The 18025-nt window shown below is 34.0% G+C and overlaps 1 protein-coding gene across 2 annotated transcripts in view; it reads left to right on the top strand.

Moving 5' to 3' along the window:
- Nucleotides 1–18025, top strand: part of LOC138703261 (spliceosome-associated protein CWC27 homolog) — a 127631-nt gene that overhangs the window by 86875 nt on the left and 22731 nt on the right. For both annotated transcript variants that reach the window (XM_069830997.1, XM_069830998.1), the window contains exons 6-7: nt 8003–8137; nt 13643–13830. In XM_069830997.1, coding sequence (XP_069687098.1) covers nt 8003–8137; nt 13643–13830 — 323 coding nt within the window. The remainder of the gene's footprint in view (nt 1–8002; nt 8138–13642; nt 13831–18025) is intronic.

Raw genomic sequence — 18025 nt, 5'->3', positions numbered from 1 at the left:
AATGTGGTTAAAGTATCTTATAAAGGTGCATACACACTTAGCAAACGAACAACGAACAAATGACAAATGCATTCGCTGACTGAAATCGGAACGTATGTACATCGTAGCAAAGGCAAACCGATCGTTTGGTTTGCCTTCGGAAGTAATCCGTTGCTTGTTGGTACATCAAAGGAAGTTGGTATTCGGTGTGAATGGGATTTGCCACTAGTTTGTAGTTCGTAGCAGAATGCAGCGCTTAGTTCAATTTCACAACAGGATGTCGAAACTGGAGTGGACGGAAGATGCTGTTATAAATCTTATTAATGCATATAGGGAGCAGGAAACTTTATGGAATCCCAAGCATCTTACTTACCACAATAAAGTAAGAAAACATGATGTTTGGGAAGCTATTGGAAAGATGTTCAGCTGCAAGGTAGGCAAGTCAAACACGTGCAGAATTTGAAAATTATTTTTGTTTATTTATTTTCAATGGATACATGTTTGTTGTTTATTGTAGGGAGCAGAAGTCAAAAAGAAAATTGAGTCCCTAGTGACATCATTCCGGAGGGAAAGACAGAAGTCCACAAAAAGATTTGGAATGGGGAGTGATGAAGTGTACAAGTCAACTTGGTTCACGTATAAACATATGTTGTTCCTTTTGGACAAATTCACACTCAGAAAAAACAAAGTTCCAACCTTGTGCACACAAAATAAATTATTGGCACTGAAAAATATCTTTTCGTAAGCATGATGCGAATTAGACAAACACAGACAAATCTCTCTTTTTAGTATTTTAAGATACTTATTGTCAGTGAGGTATCCGTGTATTAAAACTTTCCCCTGTCTTGCAATCGTACCTTAATAAAATCTTCCAGTTCCTCAATTATAGCTGTACATACTTCTGGAACAATCCTGGTAGTCAGCTGTTTCGACACTTTGAATAAATACATTAAACTTATATATGAATCTCCTGTAGCGAGATATCGAAGTGTTAATGCTGGCCTTTCCTGAATAGGTATTGCTTCTTGCCAGCCTGTGTCTTCCTTGGAAATTTTTGGCCCTATTTTGCACAGTAATATTTCGAAGTCTGTTTCTGAAATGCAACAGTACTTGTGAAACTGCCCCGATTCCATTTGACGTAAATCATGAAGCAAATCAGTGCCTCTATATCGATTGCGACTTTTATAGAGTGGCATCTGCCACCATCGCCTTTTGGTTTTAATTGTTTTTTTAGTTAAACTGCCTATAATAACAACGGCTGCACTTGCTATAATTATATTTTCGTCTGCCTTTATTGCTGATAATCAGCGAACGTGAATGTTTTCTGACCATTTGCTGATGATTTGTACGTTGCTCCAAACAGCAAACGAACAACGAAGTTTCGCTTCATCATTCGTTTGTTGTTTGTTCGCTGAGTGTGTATGCACCTTAAAGTGAAACATACCTCGAAATACTCTATAAATCGCATAAACAATTTTTGTTGCTTTTGTGATAGTTAACTACACTAATTAAAAGAGCTTACGAGTGTTTTTTTGATTGCAAAATAGATGAGAACATGAACTGGGCCCCTGAAATCTGTTGTGCTTCATGTGATTCTTTTTAGTGGTTGGCTAAAAGGATCCCGTCATATGCCTTTTCCAGTTCCAATGATATGCCGGGAAACTAAGAATCATTCAACACTGTTACTTTCTAGGAACCACAAATCAGAAGATTACAGACAACTTGTCAGTGAGCTGATTCAGAACTATAACATTATGGAATGTCATGTCTCTCAAAATAACTTCTTCGATTCTCATCAATTTTTTCTTTCCTCAAAACCTTTGGGTAGTCAGCGACGAACTGGGGAGCTTTTTTGAAATGGAAAGGCGTTATCAGAAAAAATGGAGCCCAAATATTCTGTCAGACTACTGCTGGACACTCAAAAGAGATATTTCTCAAGCGAAGTATAGCCTAAAATCTATTTCACACACATTTAGGTAAATAAATATGATTTTAGGTAAAATGTTACAAAGTATCAATACTAGAAAGGTCTGAAGTGCATTTCATATAATTACTCAAAAACCTTGCGTGATAGAAAATTTTTGAAAACAGATCCGCAATCAGCACGAAAAATGCTATAAGAATCACCTTTTCTATATCTTTTAACAAAAAATATGTTCAATTTTGTTGACCAGTATAATCAATCCTGTGACCCAATGTGGTTAGTTAATTGGTTTCCACTGTGGAGGACATGACTTTGCTCCTCTTATTTAACAAATGTCTGTTTTCATTTTATGCATCTCGTAGATTTAAGTTAGTGAATGTCATTAATGAGATATTTTTAAATTGACTTGCTTCCCTACTAAAGGCTTCCACAATCATTATCGTGGTGATTTCTGTTACTAAGTATGGAGAACAGAATAATGATAGGCTTGAACATAGAATTTATGCATTATTCAAGAACAAAGGGATCTTTAACATGCAGTGAAATTATTAGATGTGACAAATGGCTGTTCATCCTCATCGATCTCCATAGCAGATAGAAAAAAAGCTGCTCATAGTAACTGCTGGAAGGTTCTGAAATTAAAGGTCGTTGAATGGAAGGTGGCAACTCAACTATTGTCTCCAAGTACATGCCATTGTTTCTTGATGCAACATTCCAAATTAGTTCTCACACCATTACAGTTAGTATGTAAACAATTGGCCACTGGTGTGGTTAAGGTACTTGCCTGCCAGTCAGTTAAGGCACTTGCCTGCCAGTCTGAAGTTACGCTTGGGCGTGGTTACGATCCCTGCTTGGGCTGATTACCTGGTTGGGTTTTTTCCGAGGTTTTCCCCAACCATAAGATGAATGCCAGGTAATCTATGGCGAATCCTCGGCCTCTTCTCGCCAAATACCATCTCACTATCACCAACCAATTCATCGACACTAAATAACCTAGTAGTTGATACAGCGTCGTTAAATAACCAACTAAAAAAAATGTAAACAATTAATTATGTATTTAATTATCTATCTGCTGTGGGGATCGTACAGTGTGCTTAATTTGAAGGAAGGTTTTGACCATGTGCTATGTAACAGTTACCTCCTTAGAATCGTTGCTGTCTAGAAATGTAACATTCTGGACAATGTTTGAACCCATAATACTTTTGTCGAGAGGCAAGCATGTTGTGCAGTTGGTCAGTGAGGATGACTATGTTTAAATATGTGATGATGATGATGATGATGATGGCGATGATAATGATTATGGTTATGATAATGATAATTTGTGCATGCATTGGTTTTTCATGACAAGCTCTGAAACCATTTGAATGTGCAATTCCGAAAAGGGCATATCTCTGAAAAGTGAAAATGTTCAGGAATTAAAAAAAAAAAAACTGATTTAATTTTAAACCATTGTACCCAGACCAATAAAAATTTACAGTTAGCATTTTAGATTCAAATCACAGTATAATATGAAAGAAAAAAATATATATGTAAGACATTATCATATGATTTTTTTGGCTTTTTTTATTTTAGAGGTGTGCCCTTTTCAAAATGCATGGGCAATGTTTTTGTAAATAAGCAAGAATTAAAAACAAAAATGATAAAAACAATTACACAAAGTATAATATACAAGAAAAAACACAAGAATTCATTGACAAATATTAAATGACGATGAGTATTTCAAGAAAAAAATCAATCAGAAGTCCTCTTCTGGCATGTCATCGGCTGCTATAGATGGCCACTGAAATATTTCCTGGTAAAACTCTTTGTATTCTGAAGGTATGTACTTTTCTACTTTTGCAATGTCTGCTATTTTTAGTTGGTTTATCAGTACTTTGCCATTGTAAGATGGATAGTCTGTATTGTTAGGTAGTGAAGCGCTACAACCTTTTACTTTTGACAGACTGAAAATTTCTGCAGTAATATTATTATCTATGTAATATTTTTCGATCACTTCACCTGGTTTTTCTGGGGTAAATACAAATTCATAGAATAACTGATATGTCACTTTCTGGTCCTTTGGTACTTGTTTTGCATAGTTTCTCACAGAAAGCAGTTTTACCACAGTCTAGAATATACAGTCACGAAGCTTGAGTTTATGAGGGTACTAGGAACTGTGACTGTGAAGGTACTATTTTGCATTGTCTGTAATGAGGCGATAGTAGCGATCCTAGTGGTTAGCAACTATCTATGGATGCATATTTGCTACATATTGAGCTTCGTGACTGTAGATAGTAGACTGTGGTTTTACTTTAAAGTTGAGGTGAGACATTTTTTTGAAGTCGATTCTGTCTTCTGTATTTACCTTTATTATGTCAAATTTACTCGTGGCACTTGAACTTTTGATGAGATTGATATATTGTGCCTTTATCTCTATTATTATTAGGCAGCATTTCTGACAGCAGCATACAGTGGCAGTCAAAAAAATAGAGCTGTGTTGAAAGATAGTGAAGAAACACACATAATAACCATATACAATTGTTTTATTAATGCAGTCATTTTGTATAATGTACAACATAAACTAAACATAATGACCTATATTTGCATTAATCTTTATAATAAAAAAAATATCTGTACTATATACATATAATGCACTAGGTCAAAATAATAGAGCCACTTGCTACAAAATAGGAAAAACTACTCCAACATGTCTGAATTTAATATTTGGTTGGATATCCTTTACGCTTCAAAACAGCACGACATCTTCTACCCACAGAGTCTACTAACTTCTGACAAAGACCTACTGGAAGTGAGTACCAGGCATTTTGGATTGCTTCCCACAGTTGGTCCAGATTTGTGGCCTTTGAATGATCAATTCTTTTGTCAACAATATCCAACAGATTTTCAATAGGATTTAGGTCAGGGCTCTGCGGTGGCCACTCCAATACACGAACATTTTCCGTTCTAAGGAAGTTTTTTAGTACTCCACCAGTATGTTTCGGATCGTTGTCATGCATGAATTGCCATACTAGTGGCATATTTTCTTTGGCATAAGGTAACATGACATCTTTCAAAATACCTTCATACATTTCCTTATCCATTCTGCCATTGATGCGAAATTTGGGACCAATGCCGAACCATGAAAAACATCCCCATACCATAACATTACCACCTCCATGTTTGATAGTTTTTATGATTGTTTTCCTGGTTTGGTGGCCGCCTTACGTACACTTTCCCATCAGAGGTGAATCTGTTAAACTTAGATTCGTCTGACCACAAAACATTACAACACCAACGATCATCTTTATCTTTGTGTCTCTTAGCAAATGCCAATCTCTTCTTGATATTTTGTTTGGACACATGAGGCTTGTGTTTGGCTAGTCGACCATTGAGTTTCACATCACACAGCTGTCATCTTACAGTCAATGTTGATACATTCAGACTGTTCTCATTTGATAATAACTCTTTCAACTGTAGTGCAGTTAAGAAAGGTTCCTTTTTAACTGCTCTAGCTATCAGCCGGTCTTGGCGCAGAAAACTTTATCGTGGTCTCCCTTGTTTTTTGGGCATCGCTTTAATTTGTTTCGATTGTTTTATTGCGTTCTGTACGCGTTTACGGGAAACATTTAGTTGCTTTGCAATTTGATTCATACTGGTGCCATTTTGCCACAAACGAAACATAACACTGCGTTGATCTTCAGTTGTATGCTTTGTTCTCCACATCTGCATAAAAATTTGTTCTGAGTTGAAAAATATACCTAATACACTGCATATAGCATGGATGCACTGTAATAAAAAAAAGTGGCTATTCAAAATCACTAGTATATTTACATGACATTACGTAGCTCTATTTTTTTGAACATTCTATTTTTACCTTTCTATCTTCTGTGCTGCCTCAGACACGCAACTATTATACCAGGACGTCAGCGTGGTGTATAGATGTTTACTAGTACACGAACTAATAACAATTGCTGCGCAGAACTATGTACGTACGGTACAAGTAGGTAGACGTTCGCCTCTTTATCTCCAAACGAGCATGGCTCAATTTTTTTGACTGCCACTGTATACTGATGCAAGTTGGGCACCCTTTTCACACAAAACGATGTGTAGACTTAGAGTAAGGTAACAGAGGGTAAGTTTGCGTGATCAGATAAGAGTGCTGTCGTGAATTTTTCATAGTTGGTATGACTACTACAAAATTAGCTTGCATTACTCCATTGAGTATGGATTATTGACAAGGTTGAGACATATGTTGGTCGAGCTGCAGAAGAATCTCTATTTAGAAAGATGTGTAAACGTTTTGTTTGAAATTACATGTAATTTTTTCAAAAGGAAACTCCAGCTTTCTACAGAGTTATAAGTCAGTCAGAAGGAACATGTTGACATTAAAATGAGTCCTATTTGTAGCTATGAAGTGGCATGAACTAATATCCTATGACCATATTGTGCTCTTCGTTAGTAGTACATTCTTAAACTGACCCGATGTCGGCTAAGAGTGTGCACAGAATGAGCGGGTAAGAGTGTGCGAGTTAGTTCAAATTACGAAGGATGTGAAGCATTTGTATACGAATATTGTTGAGCCATTTTTTGTAATCAATGCCTATTATTTCTCGTTTCGACAGTTGTAGTTAAATTTATTACTAAGTTTCATATTTCTGTTATGGGCATTGTGCTCTAGAACAGTGTAAAAAACTGAGTTATAAGTGTGTTAAAAGCCTGAAAATTTCCATGTCTGCCTCAAAAATCTTCTCATATAAAACAAATTGTTTTGGCGTGAATTCAAATGTTTGTTTCATAACTTAATCACTGAAAACTCTTTATGCTTACTCTTACCCACCTGTGCGGCTAAGAGTGTGCATTTTTATCCTTAAAAAAATCAAATTTCATTTGTTTACTATCTACTCCTAAAGTCCATCTGCTGAATTTATAATCCATATAATACTGTCATTCATTAAACAATTTTTCATTATTTCATCTATAATACAATAGATTCCACAGACAATAATACACTAGGTGCTCACACTTACCCTCCTTTATCTTACATATCAGTGAAAAAACTGATAAGCCGAAACATTCGTCATGTGCCCTTTTCGAAATTGCATATTCAATTAATACAGTAAAATCCCTCATAACCGGCACCCAATTAACCAGCAACACCAAAATAACTGCACTTTTGGCTGGGCCTAAAAAAAAATGTTTAAATCTGCCATATTGCCACAGTCTGGGCCGTCAGTTTTGCCACATTAGGAACTTCGCATAAAATTTCACTTTCAGTGAATATTCGAACTTAAAATTAGTGTATTATTTGTGTTGTGTGATATGTTTTAATAAAGAAAATCTACAAAGTTTTTATATTTAATTATGTGCTGCCACATTAGGGAGTTGTACGAACTTTCATTTTCAGTGAATATTCGAACCTATAATTAGTGTCTTGTGTTGTGTGATGTTTTAATAAAGAAAATCCACATAATTTTTATTTTCATTTAGTTATGTTCGGGTCGTCAGTGTTGCCACATTAGGAAGTTTGCACGAACTTTCATTTTCAGTGAATATTCGAACCTAAAATTATTGTATTATTTGTGTTGTGTGATGTGTTTTAATAAAGAAAATCCACACAATTTTTATATAGAGAAATAAGCGTCACATGGCTGCAGTTTCAACATTTGGCACCATAAAATACAAACTTTTCTTGTAAATACCAGTATTTATTCAATTATCCAGCAAAATATCGTATCTGGAACTAGCCTGGTTCCTTTAGTGCTGGTTAAGAGGGATTCTACTGTAACTTTATATATGAAATATTGATACTTGTTTATTACAATGATATGGAATATATTTTTACGAGCATTATAACTGAACTATAGATGTTCAATTGCATTACAAAAAAATCCTGAAATGAAAATTTCTCAGTATTAACACAAAAAATGTTATTAAATTTTATCTTTAGAATCCTAAAATTAATGTATACATCATATACTTGAAAAAATTGTGGCATTACGTTATTTATTAAGTTATTATCCTTTACCAATCATACTTAATTACATTACTGTTTTATTCAAATTTATTGATAATAATTATAATAATTGCGCTTTTCACTACATAAATGCTTATATCTTGTAGGGCTGAGCTCAGCAGAATAAGGAAGAAATTAAAAACTTATAAGGATACTAATTTTCGTCCATCACCTGAGAAAAAATTGGAAGAAACTGGTGAGGCTTTAGAAGATGAAAAAAGTACTGAGAAGACGAAGAATATGTAAGTGTTAAAATGTGTTTAATTCACTTCAGTTTTACTTATCATCGCTGTGCCTTCAAAGCTCAGTATGTGCATTTAAACAGATTTTTCAGGAGAAAAACAGAAAAAAAAAAACATCACTTTTAATTCCTTTGATTTTAAAAGTTACTTTCGGTATAATTTCATAATTTTTCTTATAATGGTTGAAATTATGCCGAAAGTAGCTTTGAAAATCAAGGAAATTAAAAGTGATAATGCTTTTTTCTTTCTCCTGAAAAATCTGTTCAAATGAACATAGTGGATTTTGGAGGTGAAGTGACGTTATGCTTTGAGAGATTGGAAAGAAACATTTGTCTTTCTTATTACATTCACAATATATAGAGTAAATTGTGCCATATAATATTATATTAATACAACATTCTGTGTTTCAGTAAAACATAGTAGTTATTAAAAAATGGGTTATTCCATGTGTTGCACATTCCACATTAGTATTTATTTTGTCTACTTAACAACAAACGCATTATGTCAATCATGATGATGTGCAGTGTTAAGGAGGTGAAAGGACTGCACCTGCCCTCTCTTAAGTTTTCACAATCCTGTTACCGTATCTTGTATTTTTATAGAGCACCATTAGGGGATTTTAACAATTTTGTATCTAACTTAGAATTATTTTTGAAAAGACTTTACAAACCCATCTGTGGTGACTCTTAGTTTTCGTGAAAGTAAATTAAACTCACTTTTTGAAACTTATAATTTATAAGTGTTATAACCTTATTTATAAAATTTCCCAATCAGAAAACAAATTGGAAGTGATACAGTTATTGTTAAATATTTGTTTAGATAAGAGTAGATTATCTTATTTAGGGTGATCAGATTCACATTGATAAAAACGAGGACACAAAGCTTCAAAAAGGAGGACATTGTTCGAAAAAAAGAGGACAGAAAATATGTAGCCTACTTTGATTTAGTCTTAGACCTATATTATATTTTAAATTACGTCAATATACAGTACAGATTTAGCCTTATATCATATTTAAAAGTATGTTAATATCTATTTTATAACAAAATAATTATGATAGAACTTAATAATAATGATTTTACAGTTCACTACATATAAAAGTCAAGGGAACTATAATTATTATTAAAGAGGACAGAAAATATATATTTATATTTAGGCTTAGGTCTAATTGTATTTAAAATTATGTCAATATCTATTTTATTATAGCATACTTATGATAAAACTTAATAATATAAAATGATTTTACAGTTGGCTACATATGAAAGGCAAGGGAACTATAATTATTATCAAAAGGAGGAGCAAAGAAAGTTATGAATGTTGGCAAAGAGTATATTCCATCGATGCTGCTGCCACCTACTGACAAATTACTTGAAAAAGGCGTCAAATCAGATAGTTTCAAATATCAGCCATACAAGTTACGAAAAGGAGGACATTTCTTGATTTTTTTAAAATCTGCCCGAACCCTGGACAAAAGCCTAAAAGGAGGACATGTCCGGATAAAAGAGGACATCTGGTCACCCTGTTCTATCAGACAGAAGCTTTAATCAGTGGTCTGTTTGATCATGATCAGGGTTGTGAAGTTCATGCACTACAGATCAGTATTGCTACCTCGTATATATTTAACCACACCCTCATACACGTCCGATATCAGAAGTTTCTAGATACTGTACAGTACTTATCTGTGGTGTGGGAAGCAATGCATATTATACCCGATCACAAAAGCCTTTAAAAGAGACAAAACTAATTTAACTGCAGCATCTCTTGATAGCCGCCATAACGGTAATTTGCACGTGTAATACGCTACGCAGTTCAATAGGTGAGTACTTGCCTTCTTTATGTATTATTAAATAAAGACTGGAAGATTTAAACTTCGTAACGTTTTAAACCATGCTTTCTCAACTGTAATGTATGCCACACCTACCAAAATATAGTTGTCATTTTATCAAGTCCAGAAGCATACGGGAGCATGGTTAAATATATACGAAATAGCAATGCTACTCTATAGTGCATGAATTTCACACCCTGATCATGATGCACAAATACTAATTGTTTACAATGTTACTGAAAGTGTCAAGGAAATTCATAAAGAAAACCTAAAGAGGGCTTATAAATATTGAATCTACGAATCATTTAAATTCGTGTCTACAAAATGAGTCTTGGGAAAATATATATAGTGCTACTGGCATTAATAGTAAATTTAATGTGTTTTAACTGCATTTATGAATTATTTCAGTGAATGTTTTCCAATCAAGTTTGTAAAAAAAAATCCCAAAGTAAAGCTATGTGGATTACTCGAGCATTTCAAATAGCATGTATCACAAAAAGGTATCTGTTTAATGCGTAAGAATGGTAATATCACCATATTCTTAACTTGTATAAGAACTACTGTAAAATTTCATCAAAGTTACATTTTCATTTCGTTCATAGTTTTTTGCCCAAGGGCAGATCTTTCACTGCAAACCCAGCATTCTCCAATCTTTCCTATTTTCTGCCTTCCTCTTAATCTCCACATATGATTCATACATCTTAATGTCGTCTATCATCTGATATCTTTTTCTGTCCCAAACTCTTCTCCTGTTCACTATTTCTTCCAGTGCATCCTTCAGTAGGCAGTTTCTTCTCAGCCAGTGACCCATCCAATTTCTTTTTCTCTTCCTGATCAGTTTCAGACCATTCTTTCATTCATTCACTCTTTCCAACACAGCTTCATTTCTTATTCTGTCTGTCCATTTCACATGCTCCATTCTTCTCCATATTCACATTTAAAATGCTTCCAGTCACTTCTCTTCACTTCGTCATAATGTCCATGTTTCTGCCCCATACAATGCCACACTCCACACATAGCATTTCATTAGTCTCTTCCTTACTTATTTTTTCAGAGGTCTGCAGAAAATGCTTCTTTTTGTATTAAAAGCTTCCTTTGCCATTCCTATCCTCCTTTTGACTTCCTGGCAGCAGCTCATGTTACTGCTTATAGTACACCCCAAGTATTTGAAGCTGTCCATTTGTTCTACTGTCTCATTTCAAATTCGCACGTTTACCTTCTTTATTTTTTTTTTTTTCGATAACCATGGTCTTCGTCTAGTCTGTATTTATCTTCATCCTGTATTTCTCATTTAGCTAACAATAACACATCATCAGCAAATCTTATGCATTTTATTCTTCTTCCTCCTACTATCATCTGTCCTGGAACAAAATGGATGCACGTGGATAGTAAAATACAAACTTACAGATAATAAAATGAAAAATTATTTGGGATATTAAAAATGAAAGTGGTTGAAAGAAATAATGAAAATATTTCTCTTATTTTTTTAATTGGTTATTTTACAATGCCTTGTCAACTGCTATGGTTATCTAGCATCTGAATGAGGTGAAGGTAATAATGCCAGTGAAATGAATCCAGGGTCGAGTGCCGAAAGTTACCCAACATTTGCTCTTGATGGGTTGAGGGAAAACCCCAGAAAAACTCAACTAGTAATTTGTCTCAAACAGGATTTGAGCTTGTTTTCCTTATTTGAAATTAATGTTCGTAAACAGACCAATATTATTAACAACGTTTCTCAGAATGTTTGAAAGTTATGTATAATAGATTATATCATTATTTTGAATCCAACAGTATATTAGTTTTGGAGTAATTTGGACTTACAAAACAAATATCGACAGAGACTGCAGCTTTTATAGAAGTCGTGTAATGAAACTCTCGATTCTTCAAGTGTACAACATTAGTGTATAAAGTTTAGTGATTATTGTGTATTTAGGTAATGCTTAGCAACAAATTCTCACTGTGTGAACGTGCATATATGTACAATACATACATAAAAGGCAGAAGGTCGTGTGTGAAAACAAGACGAAAATTTCTAATAAAGTTTCCAAACAGAGCTGTGCCTTCTGCCAAAACAATTAGATGACTCGCTAAAAGATTTAAAGAAACAGGCTCAGTGAAGAATCGAAAATCGAGCAGAAAAGTAGTGTTCTTACGTGGAACGATTGTCATTTTATTTCCAACAAGATTCCACCACTGCTCATACAGCTGCCGTGTCAATGAGGGAATTGAGGCGTATTTTCTGTACAAAACTAATCAGTAATAGTTTATCGAAGCCGAGATATAACACCCTGTGACTTTTATTTATGGGAAACACTAAAAGTTAGGGTTTATAGGAAAAATCCTCATTCTATAGATGAACTAAAAGACTATATACGAGAAGAAATCCAAGCTATCAATGATGTGGACTTCAGAGTGTTGGTCATTCGTTTATCAGAAGACGTCAGTTGTGTGTGGCAGCAAACGGGGGCCATTTTCAGCAACAACTGTGAGCAAGATAAGTTCAAATTATTGAACATTTATTGTTAGTACTGTCATAAATTGGAGAAGCGTCAGAGAAATGGTTATGCACTCGGTGGAAACCATGCCAGGCACGGCTGGCTGGCCAGCCGCTGTTTTCTGGGACGTATGATAATATATATATGTATATGTAGGCTATGTATGCACCATTTGAGCAGTCAAAGCTGTGTAGAAAAATGGTTTTAATACCATAATGATCTCTCATGATCTCTTTACTTGGATTCTTCTGTTTACCTCCCCTTGTTTCTTCTCTTATGTATCCATTTTTAAGTAAAATGCAGCAAGTCTCTCTGTTCATTTTGGATCAATTCGCAGAATGTTACACATTGTTGAACAACATACTTTTATATTATTCCCATCACTTGATTGCACATAATAGGTTATGGTAAACAAGCGATTTGTTTTTTTCACTTTGGCCTCTTTGTCTTGCAGTTTTTTGCACTAAAATAGAATTTGTGATGAAATTGTCTTGTTGCACTTTACTCTTGAAAGAACAAAACAATGAATGGAATCGTCTCATATCTTGTACATTTAATTTTATAGCTTGCTCGTCCATTGTCATGTTTATGCCTGAGTCTTAGTGGGCGACCATCACTTGGGCATCTTTGAGTCTTTCTTTATTTTTCTTTCATTCTGATGGATTTAGAGTCTTTTTTTGAAGATAATGTTGACATTATTACATAATATATAAGTACACAATTGCAATCACACAAAGCAGACTAACAAACATCCACCATTATGTGATCATGTGAATACTGGGCTTTGGAAATAAAAACAGCATGGAAATACGTCATATTGGAAATAACATCAATGTTCTATTGACTTCCAAACCGAGATTAACGTCGTTTTGGAAATAATTTCTGTTTAGTACATTCAAGGAAGGCCCTCTCAATGTATTGCTAAAAAAAAAAAAAAAAAAAAAAAAAGAAAAAGTTGGATATACGTCACTTTGGAAATACATCCTTCATTTGTCCTTGCAAAATTAACACAGACACATGGTGCTATATTCAATACATGAAAAAGAAATTCCACGCGCAATTAATCTGTATATTACATATTCCAGTAAAAACAGTGCTCTGATTATGTGTATCAAATACATTCTAGAAGGTCATAGAATTATTGTCAGGTAGGCCTATGAGTAATTAATAGGCTTTCTTTTTTTCAGAGAAAGAATTCGTAAAGAAATAGAGGATGTAACTCGAGCAATAAAAAGTAGTAAGAAGAAGGAAAAGGAAGAGGCACTGGATAGAAGCATACAGCAAAAAAATGAAGTAACAAAAAATGATACTCTTGAGGAATACAGAAAGGAACAAGAGAAATATAAACGATTAAAAAGTCAGATGCCTACGAAAGGTAACATTAATAAATTTGTCTATTGCAACTACATTGCTTCCTGGTTATAGGCTAATGCTGTTTTTTTATACCAAGAGATGAGATACCTAACTTATGGGACTTTCTGTCTGAAATGGCCGTTTGAAAAAATATTTTGAAGTAGATTTTTTTCTTTCCTTTGTTGGCGTGCAGGCGAGATTAAAAAAGTAATGAGCTGAATCATGGCATAGAAAAATAGTTATCACAGATATAATTGGATTTCAGTCGGATATAATATACTTTAAGGTCATTTGGCCTAAGAATCTGTGAATGTGAGGAAATTTGTAAATATCAGTTATAGTATTGTCTTATACGAGTATTATGAGTCACGAGTTCATGACATGTCCCACAAAACCCCGCAATGTAACTGAGGAGCACTACAGTTTCTGAAAGTTGACTTCTGAAATTGTTTCAGTTTTGAAGGCATTAAAACCAGAGTGATTTTTTTTTTAAATCATTTGGTTTAAACCACGAATTAAACCAAGGTAGTTTAAACCAGCCAATCCTGCTTCTAATTCTGTTCGTCAAGGTATTTCCTACTGTCTTCCATAGTGTACACATTTCTATTTTTCTGAGAGTTGTTGTTTGTTTTTGTTGTGTCAGATCTACTTTCCACTGCATGTGTTAAAGTAGGTTTTAACTTGGCCTTGTATACTCGAACTTTTCTTTCTATTCGTAAATATTTTTTCTTTCAAATTGTAGTGTTCAAACAACGGTAGATTTCATGCTGCTTTGTTTGACTGTCATCTGACTTCTTCTTCCAAATCTCCATTGCTGCCGAAATCCACTCCCAAATACCTAAAAGTTGATATTTGCTCTATTATTTGATTGTTCAGTACTGTATAAGTTTGCAACTTACTGGTCCTTTTATAATGATCATGTATATTATTACAACAAAAGAAAGGTATAGTTCAGTGAAGTAAGAGTTCATTTCATTGTAACAAAATCTGTGTCATGATGACACATAGATATTTTTCCATTATACATTTTACTTATTTTGCAACATTTTCTTTCTTTATAATGTTAGGAGTGATAAATTGTTTGTTGTTTATTCTCTTTTACTGTCATTCAAAAGAAATAAATAATTTATGTAATTTACTACACACGCAAATAAGATCATAACATTTCGTTTTCTGTACTGCACACAAAAATGTTTCACTTCATAGTACAAATATATAGTAGTACTGAAAAAAGTAGACTTCGACATTTTCGTGGAAATACGTATTTTCAATATTTCTGAGACAGGAAAAGTGTTCTTCTGATGTAATATGTATCTTTCTGAATATAGCAATTTCTCCTAAGTCATTGTACGCATTTTGTTCATATTCAATATCTGCAAATAAATTCATCTGAGATTGATACACATTACAAAAGAACATAAAATGGTAGTTCACTGAATTTTTTTTTATGATTTAGCTGCAGAGAGGGTGCCCGGCATAGCCGATCACATTCAGCTCAAGGGTAGAATAAGTATATGCGTCCGAATTTCACGATTTTATATATCGCTAATAACAAAAAAGTGACAAAAGCGACTATTACTAAGTTGTTTATCATACAAAAATTAGCTCGTATAATTTTTTTTATTCAAGTAGCTGAGGGCCCAGTTGGGACGGTTCCCTTGCTAGTGGATAGAGTGTCAGCTCGTAGAGCTGAAAACCCAGGTTTGAATGCCGGTGCGGAGAGAATTCTTCTCTGCTCCACCAGTCCTTCATCATGTAGCAATCTGTTTAATATACAGTATTGATGTGTCTCGTGTATCTTTTTAATTGGGTTTATTTTATGATGCGTGATCAACTGCAATGGTTATCTTGCACTTGAATGAAATGAAGGTTATAATGTCAGCGAAATGAGTCCAGGGTTCACAGCCGAAAGTTACCCAGTATTTGCTCTTAAGGGTTGAGAGAAAACCTCGGAATAAATCTCATCCATGTAACTTGTCTCAGCTGGGATTTGAACCTGGACCCACAGTTTCATAGTCTGACATGCAGATCACAACTTCACGTTGTGTTTCTTGATTTCACGCCATTTTTTTGCAGTTTTAAGCTGCTTAATCGTAGTTTTTCCAAACTTTGAACAGAATTATTTCTATTTCTACTGCACAACACAAAATTTGTGTTGTTAGTTTTACCTTTAATGCAAAATGAGCTTGTTCTAGAAATTCAGAAATTTTTAGTTCTATTTGTTGCCATAGAAGTAAAAAAAAAATTGCATTATGATGTGATTATTTTCTATAAATCCTGTTAATATTTTTAACCATATATTATATATAATTTACAGCACAATGGATTTCGTAGAAACTTTGGTAGGATTGTGAAAGAAATTTTGCGGAACAATTGAAAAGTTCATAGTCTGCAAGGTGGTATTTATGGGGCAGAGCTGAAAGAAAGGAAGCTATTGTATGGAGATATGTCATGAGACTGGCAATCTCAGGGAGAAATAGTTATGAAGTAGGAGGGAAGTAGTATTCTTCCCATAAGTTTCATTTTAAAATTCAGGGTAATGAAGAACAAATAGAATTTCCTGAAGCTCCTTCCATGTCTTAAGCCCTTTCTGTATAACACTTCATATTATTTATGAAAATATTGAATAGTGAAAATCATTAGATTATTTTTGAGTACATCATCATTTTATATATATTTTTTTAATAAATATCTTTTATTTAATTTTTGAGCTAAATGATTATATTTCACATGTTTAATTCCTAGATGAATTTACTCGGAGATTTTGAATATGAACAAAATCCATTGAATACCAGTAGTTTGTTCACAGAAAGACAGAATGAAATGCAAAAAACTGCTTCATGAGCGTGAGATATGTTGAAAACGCGTGTTTTCGTGAAATTCTCGAACTACAGTGTGGGCGGAAAGTAACTCTCTATTGAAAATCACTAATAAATTTTGTATACATTAATGTATTGTCATAACTTGATGTTTATACTTCATTTAATGAGAAAGTAATAATGGGATGATGATGATAGTCTGGAGGAGTTATGCATTTATAACTTTGAGTAGAAGGAAGTGTTTTACTCTATTGTAACTTATTAGCTATAGGGCAACCTATCTTCTTGAAATGGAGAGACTTTTACCTTAAGAATGAAGGAGCTACTGCTGACTTCTTTGTGCTAATAATGTTTGTGAAATATGGAAACTCTTTATCTTTTAAATTCATTATGTCTTCAAGGCGTGATTGGAAGGATGTTTCTTCTTCTTCTTTTCCTTCTTCTTCAAGTCGACTTAAAATGATCTTGAAACATTTAAGATTATTAAGTTGGTTCATTATGCATCTCAAAGACGTTTACTTACTTACAAATGGTTTTTAAGGAACCCGAGGTTCATTGCTACCATCACATAAGTCCGCCACGGATCCCTATTCTCAGCAAGATTAATCCAGTCTCTGGCATCATATCCCACCTCCCTCAAGTCCATTTTAATATTATCCTCCCATCTACATCTTAGCCCCCCCAAAAGTCTTTTTTCCTTAGATCTTGCAACTAAAACTCTGTATGCATTTCTGGATTCATCCATATGTTCTACATGCCCCTACCCATGTCCTTAACCTATGTATCTCAAGGATATTTAGCATTTAAAATACAGGGTGATCTGTTTGGGTATGGATAAAATAAAAATACCGTAAAACATTTACTACTGAACTTTATTTGTTGAAACTTTGTGCATACAACACTGAAAGATGGGAGATTCCTCAGAGCTCAACATGACCTCCATTGCACACCCTGCACAACTCATAAGGGTGATGCAATTCAGCCCATGTCCGTTGTAACATAAGGGGGGTGATTTGTTGAAAAAATTGAGTAATTTTTACTCTCAGATCATCAATGTTCCTGGGTTTCTGTGAATAGACACTGTCTTTAACAAAACCCTATACAAAGAAGGGGTTAGATTTAGGGAGTTGGGGACCAAGCCAGAACATAGCTACTTCTCATATTGGGTTTTGCCTGCAACCTCCTGCATGTTTTTTTTAACACACAACCTGTTTCTACAAATGTTCGATACCACAACATTATGGAATCGTATTTAGGTATATTATGCACACGATACTCACGTCGAAATTCCCTTTGAACTTTTTTAACACTCTCAAATTTATCGTACCAAAGAACACATTGTGCCCGCTGTTGATTTGTAATAGCCATTTTAATCATCTACGATTTTCATTTGTCCTT

This window comes from Periplaneta americana, chromosome 7, assembly GCF_040183065.1.
Source record: "Periplaneta americana isolate PAMFEO1 chromosome 7, P.americana_PAMFEO1_priV1, whole genome shotgun sequence".
In the NCBI taxonomy this organism is placed as follows: domain Eukaryota; kingdom Metazoa; phylum Arthropoda; class Insecta; order Blattodea; family Blattidae; genus Periplaneta; species Periplaneta americana.
This window is presented reverse-complemented; position numbering and strand designations above follow the sequence as displayed.